This window comes from Priapulus caudatus, unplaced genomic scaffold, assembly GCF_000485595.1.
Source record: "Priapulus caudatus unplaced genomic scaffold, Priapulus_caudatus-5.0.1 Scaffold3, whole genome shotgun sequence".
Lineage (NCBI taxonomy): Eukaryota > Metazoa > Priapulida > Priapulimorpha > Priapulimorphida > Priapulidae > Priapulus > Priapulus caudatus.
The window spans coordinates 1,021,950-1,036,690 of NW_014577064.1; the positions used below are offsets into that span (position 1 = coordinate 1,021,950).

Sequence of the window (14,741 nt, forward strand, 5' to 3'; positions counted from 1 at the left end):
AATGACCATAATAGTTTAATGAATTTATAAATAATTACAATTTAAATTTAATATTTAAATTATTATCAATATATAAGTACAATACAATGACATAATTTGTATTATAACGCTCCTGATATTACTAATGTCTCGAAACACGACATTATCATAGAGACAATAATAAGTATATACAGCAACGAAACCAACGACAACAATCCATCTAAAAAAATGAAAAAAACAAAATTGATAAAATGTTAATATGAATATAAAAAGTATTAGATGTATGTAAAAGATGCAACTGTGTAAGGAAAACTATATACCCAAAAAATAAAAACAATAATTTAGATACATAAGCCCTAGAGATATAGGGCTTATAATGATTTCGCAGCAAAGAATACTTAAATGCCGAAAGGTAATAGAAAAAAAACGTGGCTGCGGTCAGCTGCTATGTGTGACGAAAGTGTGATGATATGAGTACGATATAAACGATAAATGTTTATGAACCCCAAATTAACTTACTTTCGAAGCTCGACAGCGGGCGAATCATCTCATGGCACAAGAATTAGTTCTAAAGAAGAAGTACGTCACGGTTCCTTTCATATTCTCGAAATAATGAGTATGTAGTATGTATGTATGTATGTATGTATGATATGGATGTATGTATTGGTATTATCGTGATGTATGTATGTATGTATGTTGTATGGTATGTAATGTTGATGTATGTATATGTATGTATGTTGTATGTATGTATGTATGTATGTATATGGATATATCGTATTGTATGTATGGTCTTTATGTATGTAATGTATGTATGTATTGTATGTATGTATTATGTATGTATCAGTATTAGTATGTATGTATGTATTATGAATGATGATGTATGTTTATATGTTATGTATGTATGTACTGTATGTATGTAGTATGTATGTATGTATGTATGTATGTATGTATGTATGTATGTAGGTATTGTATGTATGTATGTTGTAGTTATGTACTGTATGTATGTTATGTATGTAGTGATATTATTGTATGTAATGTATATGTATGTATGTACTGTATGTATGTATGTATGTATGTATGCTATGTTTGTATGTATGTATGTTAGTATGTACTTTGATGTATGTATGTAATGTAATGTATGTATGTATTGTATGTAGTATGTATGTAAGTATGTAGTATTATGTAGTATGTATTGTATGTATGATATGTATGATGTAGTATGTATGTATGTATGTATGTTGTATGTATGTATGTATTGTAGTGTATGTATGTATGTATGTATGTTGCTAGTATGTATGTATGTATGTATGTATGTATGTAATGTATGTATGTATGTATTGTATGTATGTTACTGTTGTATGTATGTATGGTATGTATGTATGTATGTATGTATGTCTAATGTATGTATTAGTATGTATGTTAGTAGTATGTATTGTATGTATGTACTGTAGTATGTATTATGTATGTATGATGTATGTAGATGTATAGTATGTATTATGTGTATGTATGTATTGTATGTATGTTGATGTATGTATGTATGTATGCTATGTATGTGATGTATGTATGTATGATATGTATGTATATGTGATGTATGTATGTATGTTTATGTATGTATTGTACTTATGTATGTATGTTTATGTATGTATGTATGTATGTATGTATGATGTATGTATGTATGTATGTATGTATGTATGTATGTATGTAAGTATGTTATAGTATGTAATGTATGTATGTAATGTATGTATGTACTGTAGTATAGATGTATGTATGTATGTATGTATGTATGTATGTATTGATGTATGGATGTATGGTGTATGTATGTATGTATGTTTATGTATGTATGTATGTATTATGAGTTTTATGTATGTATGTATGTATGTATGTATGTAATGTACTGTAGTATGATGTATGTATGTGTAATGTATGTATGTATGTACGTAGTGTATGTATGTATGTTATAGTATGTATGTATGTATTATGTAGCTTTTTTTCATGTATGTATGTATGTATGTATGAAGTATGATGTATGTTGTTATGTATGTATGATGTAATGTATGTATGTATATGTATGTATGTATGTAGTGTAATGTATGTATGTTGTATGTATGTATGTATGATATGGGTATGTATGTATGTATGTATGTATGTATGATGTATTATGTATGTATGTAGTATGTATGTATGTATGGTATTGCTATGTATGTATGTATGTATGTAGTATGTATGTATTATATGTATGGTATGTATTATTCATTATGATGTATGTATGTATGTACTGTATGTATGTTAGTATGTACTGTATGTAGATTGTATGTATGATTGTATGTTATGTATGTAAATGTATGTATGTATGTATGTATGTATGTATGATATGTATGTATGTATTGTATGGTATGTATGTATGTATGTATGTATGTAATGCTATGTATGTATGTATGTGTATGTATGTATGTATGTATGTAATGTTTATGTATGTAATGTATGTATGTATGTATGTATGTATGTATGTATCGTATGTCTGTATGTTATTAGTGATGTATGTATGTATGATGTTATTTAGTATGTTGTATGTAGTAGTACATGTATGTATGTATGAGTATTATGTATGTTATGTTAATGTTATGTATGTATGTATGTATGTATGTAATGTAATGTATGTATGTATGTATGTATGTATGTATGTATGGTATCGTAATGTATCTGTATGTATGTATGTAGATCGTATGTATTTATGTATGTATGTATGCATGCATGTATTGTATGTATATATGTATTATGGTATGTATGTTGTCAGCTCTACTGTGCGCGTTTATTTGCTGGTAGGGCTCATCTACGAACTCTGAGATGCACACCTAAACTTGCTGATATTCTGCTTATATCGTAGGTAGCTGATCAATGCACCGCATTCACAATCGACTAGTCACAGAAATGTTCTACACGAGTAAGTGTGATTTTCTCTTGGCACTTAAAATCATAAATACGATTTGCACTCTCACTTAACAAACGCGTATCGGCGATCCTCCACTTAAACCGCAGCGGAAGCCGAGGTCTGTGCTCTGGAGAGCAAGGGCGAATGGCAGCGGGTGTTGCTACCACCATCACGCGTCTGATCGGGCGCACGCATATACCATCGTTGCATGCTCAGCGCTGTATGGTGCAGCACAGAAGGATATAGGAAGGGAGAACGCGCGGCGCGCAGTGACGAGAGAGGTGCGATGTAGTGAGTGAGAGCGAGCGAGCGAGAGATAAAGACGACAAATATCAGAGTAAAGGTCAAAAGTGCGAATAAGAAGAGACTTTGACAGAAAAAGGAGAGATTAAAAGCAGATGTGGAGAAAGATTAAAAGAGGAGGAGAGATGAGAGAGAGAGAGCAGAGAGAGAGAGAGAGAGAGAGGAGAAGAAGAGTAGGGAAAGAGAGAGAATGAGAGAAGAAAAAAAGAAAAAGAAAAAAAAAGAAAAAAAAGAAAACGAAAAAGAAGAAGAAGAGAAGATAAGAAAGACAATACCGACTGCTGACGATTACGTAAAAGAAGAAGAAGAAGACGCACGGAGAGCGACGGATGACATATGTGTGGAATACGATAGCAATCGAATTATAAATAAAAGAGAGAGAGTTAGAAATATTTGCCAGGGATTGCAAACAGAGAGCCGAACGAATGCAGTTGATGGAAACGAACACCTTAAACGCCCGCCCAACTGAGTTGGCGGGGAAGGAAGGGGGCAAAAGCTGCTCTTAAATGCCATCCGGTCAGGGGTCGATGGAGAAACTCGTTTGATTATTATCACTGTTGCCCCCCGTACATGGAGCAAAGTGCATTGAGATTTCACGCCGGGTCAACCAAATAAAGAGTCATCAAAATTATGTGCGAGATACGAACGCATACACGATCCTGCGCTAGAAGTCCATGAATTATAGATTCGGGGTACTTCTAAACAGAAAAATAATTAGCGGCGAGTTGTTTTAATAAATGAATTGTTTAAAGTGTATACAGGAGCACAGGCGACAGTGGGTCGTACCGGCAGGCGATTGTAGTAGCGTGGTATACCTGCTGCGTGTACAAGGCACATGCCACATCATGAGGCTTGCATATATATACGCTATATGGCGAACATATTACACGACAAAGTCACATATAACGAACTGCAATAGTTTTCAGCTATACGATTTTAGAACAGTGTGATATTGTGTACAGTCATGGGTACAATTTATATAAAAGGTAGGTTAACTCCAGAACGTATATAAGTAGAGCTATGAAAGTTAACACTTGCGCTAAATGTTCTTGGAGGAACTGATCTCGGCGTGTAGACCTAACGTGGTTTGAGTGGCCGGTTAGCAGCGCTCGGTGAATAAATAAACAGAAATAAAGGCACCAGTGTTCGTGTGTTTATGTAATCGCGTGAATGGACGTAGAACGGATTCTCATATGAACGCATGACAACCTGCAGAACTGTCAAGAAAAGCATTAGACACTAGGTGTTTGGCTAGGGGCGTAATGTGATATTTTCATACCACCCGCGTGCTCAAGCCGGTGCTTAGTATAACCAGAACATGCATAGTAACTCACCCACGCATACCTTCCTGACATCGATATGCGGACCGCATCGCCTAATAAGGAAGTTGCAAGAAACGTACCACAACATCCATATAAAGTCTCTAGTGAAAGATCGCGTGTCATAATAGTAACCCATTTAGTATTCATAACCTCATTTCGCTAATTATAAGTATTGGTACTTACACATATAGACGTAACAGCACCCATACTAGTGTATACTTACCTAGCACAACAACTGCAGTATAATAAATAAACATATAAATATAATTAACCAGTGATTATATATACGTACCTGAGCGAAAACGTACACACGACGCAAGTAGAAGGGGGGAAGTAACCGCGTGTGCGGGCGGCCGCCGCGCGCGATACGACCATGGGTGCCTGCCCAGCGTAATATCGCGCGACAATTCCTAGCTCACGCTGACCGAAGATCATCTTTTGAGCTCAAGCTTACTGTTCTACCCAACAGCGGAGCGCAGTTAAGCTCATCTTGGGTGGTGGTATTGTAATGCCCGCAACGGCCTGTGAATTAATACGGTGGGCGGAACTCTCCCGTTAAAGCAGCAACTGCTGGCGATTTCCGAGTGCCGATCTCACCACACGGGCGTGAAACCATGACCGACACGAACACGTCCACCGTGATTAATATTGCGTCGGCAAACTGAAATTCTCAGATCGCTTTTTACGCGTGATAGACACGCACTGCGCTGTATAGGCATACACTCGTATGTTGCGCAGGTGTTTCTGTGTCATTTACAATATATTTATATATATATATAGTTATTAATTTATATACGCACACACTTGCACTTATCCGCGCAGCGCCGCCTTGCTCTTGCGGCGTCCGCTGGCGGCGGCGCTTGTGGAAGCGTGCGCGACAGCAGCTTGCCTATGGTTGAGCGACATCAGTACGTCAGCACATCCGCTGGACGCGCTGCATGCTGCGCTGGTATTTACGCGACTATGACCGTATGGCCCGCTAATCAGCATGTCGCCTTACATGAGAACAGGCTACAGAAACTTGCCGACGCTACGATGAGATTCCGCAAGCACTACTGCCGCGCTACATGCAGCAATGCCACTGACATACGCCCGCGCTAACGATGGCAAGCATAGCTGCGCGAAGCTAACATGCACTATACTGCCGGCGCTACCTGCAAGCATACTGCCGCGCTACTGCAGCATGACTTGCCGCGCATACGATGCAGCATACTGCCGACGCTACTGCAGCATACTTGCCGCGCTACGTGAGCATACTAGCCGCCGCTACTGCAGCATACGCCTGCGGCTACATGCAGCATACTGCCGCGCTACATGCAGCATACTGCCGCGCTACATGCAGCATACTGCCGCGCTACATGCAGCATACTGCCGCGCTACACACCGCAACAAGCCGCAGCCACGACACGTCAGGCAAATAGTAACAAAACTCGCGCAATCGTTTGAGCGAAAACGTCGACAAAAGTATACTAAAAAGCTAATATCCATATTGCCAAGTCATTGTAGTATTGCAAAATAAGGTTGTATGAAAACTAACTTAGCAAGCTTGTATTTTTGTATTACAAAGTAACTGTTGCGTATATTGTGTAATCTGTGTCAAGATTCGTCCGACTGTCTGGTTAGAGACCATGGGACGTGAGAACAAAACTAATGTGTGGTAGAAATATTCAGCTGATACTGAGAGCAAAGGAGAGAGGGGCGTACTGCAATATGCGACCTTCTCAACTATGTGTTCCTACCTTGTTATTCGCCTACCTTGTTATAGACTTTTTAATTTTCATTCGAAATTTAAGGGCATGCAAAGTGAGCCGACGGGTCTAGTACTAAATCTGAAATCAATCATTACACAACGTGATACTGCTCACGGGTTTCTGCCGTTGCCACACGATTTAATTTGTTTCACTTATACATCTAATAAGCTCCACGTAAAGACATATAGGCATGACAATAATTTCAAGCATAATACTTCAACGCCTTTAGATTTTCACAGACACGTCATCTTTGTTTTATTTTCCCCATATTTTAAACATGGTATGCACATTAATAGCAGATATAACGCGATTTCAGAGCAGATACCCTGCGTAAACATGCGAGCAATAAACCAAGTAAAATGTCAAGGTACGGACCATTCATTGCATTGCCCCGAGTAAAAGTCAAAAACTTGTACTTCATACGAGATGCTGCCATCAGCTTGTCGTTGTATTGTTGTATTGCAGATTACGGATAGCTCGGGCACAACAACAGTCGAACATGATATACCGACATGCCATTTTTTCCTGATAATAAAATGTACGGTTACAAACATATTGCACCATATTAAATTGCGTGCAATCCCAAGTGGATACCATTACAAGACGTTGCTCGGACGCCCTCAGACTCGACCACGCGTACTCTCGTAGCATAACAAACATAAAATAACGGGGTTGTTAACAAGTTTGACATTTTCCACATTCGTCATACCACAGAGACCAAACGCAAGACTCTGTGGAATGTGCTGAAACGTATTTATATGTTTGAAATTGAAAGTGCCACTTAAATCATTTAGCAGGAAAATATGACAATAACAATGTAGGCAGAATAAGGAATATATAAGGTATATATAAGGTAGGAACAAGGTGGAATGTAGACTATAATATCTGAAAACAAAAATAATCACAATGGATAAGATCACAAATGGAAGTTTAAAATAATCCAATAAATTCCAGCATAAATCTAACGCATAAATTGTAAATAAAAATATTTTGTCACAAACGGTTATATATCACAGTTAAAATTAAGCTATAATAAGCACAACATCAACTTCATCCGTTCACATATACAAAGCTATACAAGTGTAATAACAGTGCTAGATTTTATATTAATCTATACCTACATTCATCAGATCCATTCCTAGACATAAGTACAATCAGCAGTGTACCTTCCCTCAGGAATTTTACTCGAAAACGTTACAAAGGCACACCACACATATTTCTATTCATGAAGCTGGTTGCGCGAATGTGCAATAACGCATCCATACACAAGCATACTGAACAGACCGGGAGTGTTTATAGCTTACCCCTATCTCCCCAAAGGGCCAAAACGTCTTAACTTTAAATCACATACCATATGCTATTCATAACTCCTTATTCGCACATGAATGACTATTTAATGTCCAATACCCTTTTGGACTACTGACAGCAGTTTGCCATGCACATGATTGGCAATATTTCTCTTCACACATGTGTTGTTATTTATAGCTCATTATGCATATATGAATTGCCAGTTGCCGCCCATAGCAACACATATGTGATAGAGTATTTTATAGAGTATTCGTTCTCTCCCTGAATAACGTGACTAATAACAGGTTTTTTTAAACAACTAGTTTGCACGGAAACATATTGATCCAACTAAATATGCAAAATTTACAAAGTAACAAATATTCTTAAATTAGCACGTATAATATAGGATATGAATACTAAATTCGAAATCATGGCCTAATTTATAATGCGACTCGCAAGTTATACAATTCTGACCTGCTTTTCAAACTATTCTGACTAGGAATGAGCAACAGAAGCACATTGCCACAAAGCATGCAAACAACACGCGTTCCTATTACGAACAGATACATCAACACGACGAGATGAAACATGCAGCGCATTTGAAAACCATCTGTATTGATCATAAACAACTAACACATAAGAGAATAATGTTACAGTACGCCTGCTTCACTTACAGTTACAGCCACTTACAGTGCAGCACAGGAATGCAAGGCCACTGCATTTTCTACGATAGCATTTATATATATTTCGGGTGGTACTAGGAACGCTGCTGCTACATTCGCTCTATTTAGACCTGCTGATTTGTCCACAAATAAAGAGAACCCACATGTTATCAAGAGCTAATAATACCTCTTATTATTAGCTCTTGATGGTATTATTAGCTCTTGATGTTATCATGTCCGTTTATTGCTCTGCATTATCATCAGCTACCACAAACGGCTTTTTTTAAACGACTGACCGATTAGTTGTTAAAGATGAACAACCATCACCAAACCTTCTCATACCTACAACAGCAGTTCTAGCATTTGTGCTAGGCTATGCTGCTTCTAAATAGAGGGATGCAGCTAGTCTGGATATGGTCAGGAACATTCTCAGACAATGCAAAAGCATCAAGGCCATGTTTGGTTCATTATGAGAGAAACAGCAAGACAAGTAGAAAGGCTTTGTTCTGCCATTTTCACACAGGCGGCAAAAATGTTCACAGTACATATTACAATGCTTCCAAGCATATGGTTGGCTGCAGGCATTTTGGCCACCACAGAGTATATAATAAGTAGCATATCTTGCATCTTATATGGCAGATTTGCATGTATTAAGACGAAGATCATAATCAGTGAGAATTTTAAGCAGTCAGCAGTCATGGAAAGTTTTACTAAGTACTGTTTATTTAAGATTGTTTTTAGCTATGATGTGGTATTCTATACACCTCCGAATAGCCTACAGTATATATACTAACCATTGCTGATCATTAAGAGGAATTGTGAAATACATGGACTTTGATGGGTGAAAATATTTAAACAAGGATGCGGCCTTGTTGATAATTCTTAGTAGTGGGGACGACCATTATGAAGTCAACTTTTTTCCAGATTATTACTTTCCAAATGTTGAGTGCATGTGTCTAAAACAGCAGGGCATCTCATAAGCTGCTAAATAGAGTACGGTGTGTGCCAAGTCAATAGCTTCAAAAACACCATCGATGCAATTCTGTTACGAACTGAACAGGCTTCTGTAGTTTCATAGATCACAAGCACTAAAATGACAGCAGGTTGTCTACAATAACATGAATAATGCCACTGCTACTGAGCTTACCTATTTGCTACATCAATTGTACCATGGTTGTGATGACATCACTGATCTCATGACACCACTGCCACATTAACGACACCACTGCCACGTTAACGACATCACTGTAAACTGTAACGGCATCGCTGCTACATCAATGATACACCTGATACTATCATAACATTACTGCCACATTAATGGCATCTCTGAATACTGTAATAACATCACTGCCACTGTGATGATGTCATTGCTACTGTGATGATGTCATTGCTGCTGTGATGACGTCAGTGCGACTGTGATGACGTCAGTGCGACTGTGATGACACTACTGCTCGTTCCCGGCCGGTACCTCTTGATCTTCTGGGGATGCTGGAGGCACTCCGGAGGGCGACCCTGAGCGGGAGGAGGGCTTGCTGCCCTGTGAACGAGGCTCGGGGGAGGAGCTGGACCTGATGCCTATTGCACGAGGCTGGTGCACAGGGCTGCTCTTTGCACTTGTAAACGGACTCTCCTCTCCAAAGAAGAACCGGAAGCTGGGAGAAATGGAGAGATCAGTTATGGTTTTAGCTCTTTTCTATAACAAGGAACGAAAAACAAGGGAAACTGGAAACTGATAGACATTAGATATAGCTTTAGAAAAACCAGAAACGAATAGCGATCAGAAATAGTTTTACCTGCTGTAAAAGAATAAAACATAAGTAACTGGAGCCCAAAGAACAATCATGCCCGACTGCAGCCTATACACACAAAGAATACCAGTGTGCCACTATACTACTAACTACTACTGAATTTAAACTATATGTTAAAACTGTTCTACTATCTTGGCCTTTAGACAGTTAAATACTGAATAGCACTTACAAGCGTTTGATGCCAGACTTTTGGTATCTCATTGGGTAGAGCTTCTCCAGGGGTTCTTTGTTGATTGGTCCTTGTGCATCGCCCTCATAGAGGTCATCTGCTAGTGAACTGCAGCAAGTACAATGTTTAGCATGAGTGTGAGAGAAAGGTTGCACAACGACATTAATGACTTATACACGATACCAGGATCATCGTAGAATTGGGGTACAATACTCCCTACCATAGCGTCATTGGGTCACAGGTATATTCGAGCCAGATGAGCATGCTACGTGGTGTGTACAAGTTTTTGCTTAGACACAACATGCAACTGAGGACAACCATGAATGGTCTGACCAGCCTACACAGCTGGCCCCCCTCCCCTCTAGTGCTGCATACAAAAACCTACTGATTAATAAACTGTCTAGTTGTTATGTCCGTGCAAAATGCAAGCATGCTTGTGTACATTTATGCTTGCGCATGTCAAACCATGTTCTCCAAGAATGTCTGAAATCTGGCCTTTGCCCCACTGCTCTTTAACCTGTGACCTCCAATTTCACAACAGTTTTGGCTTTTCTTACTATGACGCTATATATATAATATCAAGAGCATAGGACAAGCTGTCTATACTTGAACCGTAATTCCGCATTTCTCCTTATACCTTACGTTAAGGGGGAGTGTTCCCCCTTCCTTCATTCTTGTTAACCTTTGACCCTTGACCCCCAGCTTCGACTTTCCAATTTATTTTTGGATTGCCCTCCTACATCCCGAATATCAACACCGTATCTCAAGCCATTTAGATTTGTGCCCATATTATTGATGGACCGACAGATAGATAGATGGGTGCTCATGCCATTCTACAAGCTGCATCTGACTGTATTAGATGAGCTAAAAACAGGTTTAACACAGATAATAATATACAAGCCTTAAAGTTTTTAATATAAGCCACAGTTGTCTTATACAAATGAATCCATTCACATTTGAAATTTTAAACACAAAAGCATGAGAAGACTTCACAACAGTAGTGTTATTACTCTCAAGGCACTTCACGCAGTGCTAAAAATAACTATAATGGCCGTGTAGGCATGTGTGAAGGTTTTCACCATGCAAGCACTACCTACCACGGTCTGTACTGTTCTAACTCTTCCTCCATCTCCATGAGCTTGCTCTTTAGTTCATTTCTTTCCCAAAGAATCTGCCGCAGTTCATTAAGTGTAAAGCGAGGCCTGTCTGGGTCTTTTAGGTCAATAAGCATCTTACCCTCCAAATCCGGTGTGGAGATCTGGAGCATAGATTCAATATCAAAAGAGCATAAACAATTGATTTCCAATAACACCTCATAGTTTCCCATCATAGTTTTTGACACTAAATGTAAATTAATAGATTGCCGATAAACATATATTATTTTGCTTACTAGCACATGAATCGATTTGTCAATAAATAAAAATAGAAAATAAATATAAACAAATAAAATTTTAAAAATACATATTATGAATTATAATATAACACAACTAACATTTTCTCTCTGAGAGAGAAAGGCAGCGAGAAAGAGAGAGAGGTGGAGAGCTAGAGAGACAGGGGAAAAGAGAGAAAGAGAGAGAAAGAGAGAGAGAGAGAGAGAGAGAGAGAAAGAGAGTAACAGAGAGAAAAATGCTTAGAGAGAGAAAGAGTAGTACAAGCACAGATGCGGAGACACACATAAAGATACCTCACTGATGGCTACAATTCCTAACTTGGCTCTTAGGCATATAGCTTGCTCTTCATGCTCAAGTAGCTGTGTCTGAAGACTGACATTCGCCTAGCATGCATTCAACCCCAAAACACACCCAAACTAAATATGAAAATCATCAACAATACAAATAAACATATATCGAAACCATGCAAACGAGAGAAACCTGTAGCACAAATTAGAAACTGTCAAGTTAATCATAATAAATAACTCATAAAGTACTACAGACGCGCATGTTCGCCATGTCCGGCGCAATGTTCCATCAGTTCCCATCACAGTGTACCTTATAGTAATGTTAACTCTCTGTTAAACCTGCCCAGGGCCCATCCACAGAAATGAAAATAAACATGTAAAATATCAGCACAAAATATTATATAGTGGTGATGGCCCAGTGGGCTGGGCTACCTATGTAACGTACAGCTACCCCTGCCTCAATCATAAAGCAGTGTGTGGGCTATTCATGTAGCTACCAAGCCTGATAGGCTGACAATTCGTTGTTGCTCATGTTCTCATTATTACCACGTGACTGCATTAACATGTCCATACTTTCTCACCTCTATCATATTTTACATTCACTTACAGTTTAACCTAACAGCAACCCACCCATCCATACCTCCTCTACAGTGATGCCTAGTTTGCCCTTCAGCCTGTTGATCTGCTGTAGCTTATCCTGAAGCTGTGCTTCCAGATCAGCCTTCTCTTCCACTGCCATGCGTCCATGCTTCTGCACTAGCCTATTTTTGCGCCGTAGGTCACGACACACCTTCGTCACGCGATCAACATGTGCCTCTATCTGTTCACAGAAGACAAGCAAGTTAATACATACAAGAATACTAGTGCATGTAGTGAGCTCATCTCTGTTGCATATGAGAAAGACATAGTTATAGGGGTAGTCATTGGGTCAGGCCCACAGTTAAAATACGCTTACATATGGCCTGTACATAAACATTAATATATCATGAATAAAGTTTTTACCTGTACATAATATGCCACCAAATTATGGCAGTTTCAATGACATAATACTACAGTACACAATCTATTATCTGAAACCCTTGGGACCAGACACGTTTAGGAATTTGGAATGGTAGTACAGTACAGATACACATACCGTATATCCTGCAACTAGTCAGTACTAAAACCCAAGTTTTCAAGAGGCCAATTAGTGCTGTACCGGTACAGTACAATATGTTTGTGTAATGCCAAACACAGTAATATTTCTGCACTGAATCTTGTGCAACGAAACGCGAGCTTTGGTGTGCACACAACCTCCACGAAAAAACTTTCGGTTTTGAGAGCTTTTCGGTTTTCAGAATTTCGGATAATAGATTGTGCGCTGTAATGTAGTACAACCAAAGATAAACAATAGAGTAAATAGTTCATTCAATCCCAACTTTCTCTAAAAATTTCGCATTTTCCAGATTATATCCGAAGGGCTATGAGTGTGCCGAGCAAAATCTTTTATTATGTCAAATAAAATAATGCCTTGGAACTTCTAAACCAAGCACCAATCCAAGTAAATTTCCAAACAGCTACCGTCAGGTTTTAGACTTGGGGAATACGCAGATATAGCTGGACTGGACTAGGATAGGGAACACTGGCTAGAAAACATGCCACCTACAGATTCGACATCCTGAGACTTCTGGCTGAGTGCCTTCTCTAGCTGCCGCAGCTGCTCCCGCTGTTTCTCCACCGAGTCCTTCAGCTTAGTGACCATAGTCCACTCCTGTTCATTCAGAATCGCTGCAAAGAAAAGAATCAATTAATGCCGGTGTGATTGAAGATTTTATATCGGTTTGTATTATTAAAGCGAGGATTTCTCATGTTTTTACGTTTTCATATTATCTCCTGGCATACTCCTGGCATAACACCAAGTACATATAGTAAGGTTAACATATCATAGAACACTCACACAACATTCTTTCCACTAATATATGCACCGATCTGCATTTCAAATTAGACTGTTTACATATGTCAACAAATCTAGCGCTTGATTTTAGCTCTCAAAAGACTGGAATGCTGTCTCTACACTAGGTGAATTACCTTTGTATACGCTTCGAGATAGGTACCAGTCTATAAATATTTGCGTCACATAACTACATGCGCTCATTTTGTGGGACCGTTTGCTGTTCATTTATTGTGTTATATAGCCTATAACAGCAGGAACTCATAATAATTTTAATGCAGACGTAATGAGTAATAATGTATGCTGACAGATGAGTCTAAATTTCTCTTCATTATTACCAATTTCTCGATTTACTTGTGAGATGATCGTTTTATCAGACTACTACAAAAAATTGCTGGCATATGATATAGATATCATAGGTCTGTGAAGCACCCAGCACTACAAATTGACAGTTTGCCTTACGAATTTAACCGGATAAAATGCTGTCTCTACACTAGGTGAATTACCTTTGTATACGCTTCGAGATAGGTACCAGTCTATAAATATTTGCGTCACATAACTACATGCGCTCATTTTGTGGGACCGTTTGCTGTTCATTTATTGTGTTATAGCCTATGACAGCAGGAACTCATAATAATTTTTAATGCAGACGTAATGAGTAATAATGTATGCTGACAGATGAGTCTAAATTTCTCTTCATTATTACCAATTTCTCGATTTACTTGTGAGATGATCGTTTTATCAGACTACCACAAAAAATTGCTGGCATATGATATAGATATCGTAGGTCTGTGAAGCACCCAGCACTCCAAATTGACAGTTTGCCTTACGAATTTAACCGGATAAACAAAGTATATGCACACACAGATAGAGATAGATAGGGAGAGAGAAATAGAGAGAGAGAGTCAGAGAGAGAGAGAGAG

The 14,741-nt window shown here is 38.5% G+C and overlaps 1 protein-coding gene across 2 annotated transcripts in view; it reads right to left on the minus strand.

Annotated features, from left to right (window-relative positions):
• Window positions 1-6,508: 6,508 nt before the first annotated feature.
• The window catches only part of LOC106821045 (RILP-like protein 1), a 9,276-nt gene continuing 1,043 nt past the window's right edge, over window positions 6,509-14,741 (minus strand). The window contains exons 3-8 of one of the 2 annotated variants that reach the window (XM_014825686.1): window positions 13,534-13,655; window positions 12,529-12,708; window positions 11,895-11,984; window positions 11,308-11,468; window positions 10,211-10,318; window positions 6,509-9,885 (exon numbers count right to left, since the gene is read on the minus strand). In XM_014825686.1, the coding sequence (XP_014681172.1) occupies window positions 9,678-9,885; window positions 10,211-10,318; window positions 11,308-11,468; window positions 11,895-11,984; window positions 12,529-12,708; window positions 13,534-13,655 (869 nt within the window). In that variant the 3' untranslated portion in view covers window positions 6,509-9,677. The remainder of the gene's footprint in view (window positions 9,886-10,210; window positions 10,319-11,307; window positions 11,469-11,894; window positions 11,985-12,528; window positions 12,709-13,533; window positions 13,656-14,741) is intronic. The other variant, XM_014825694.1, reaches the window with a different exon arrangement.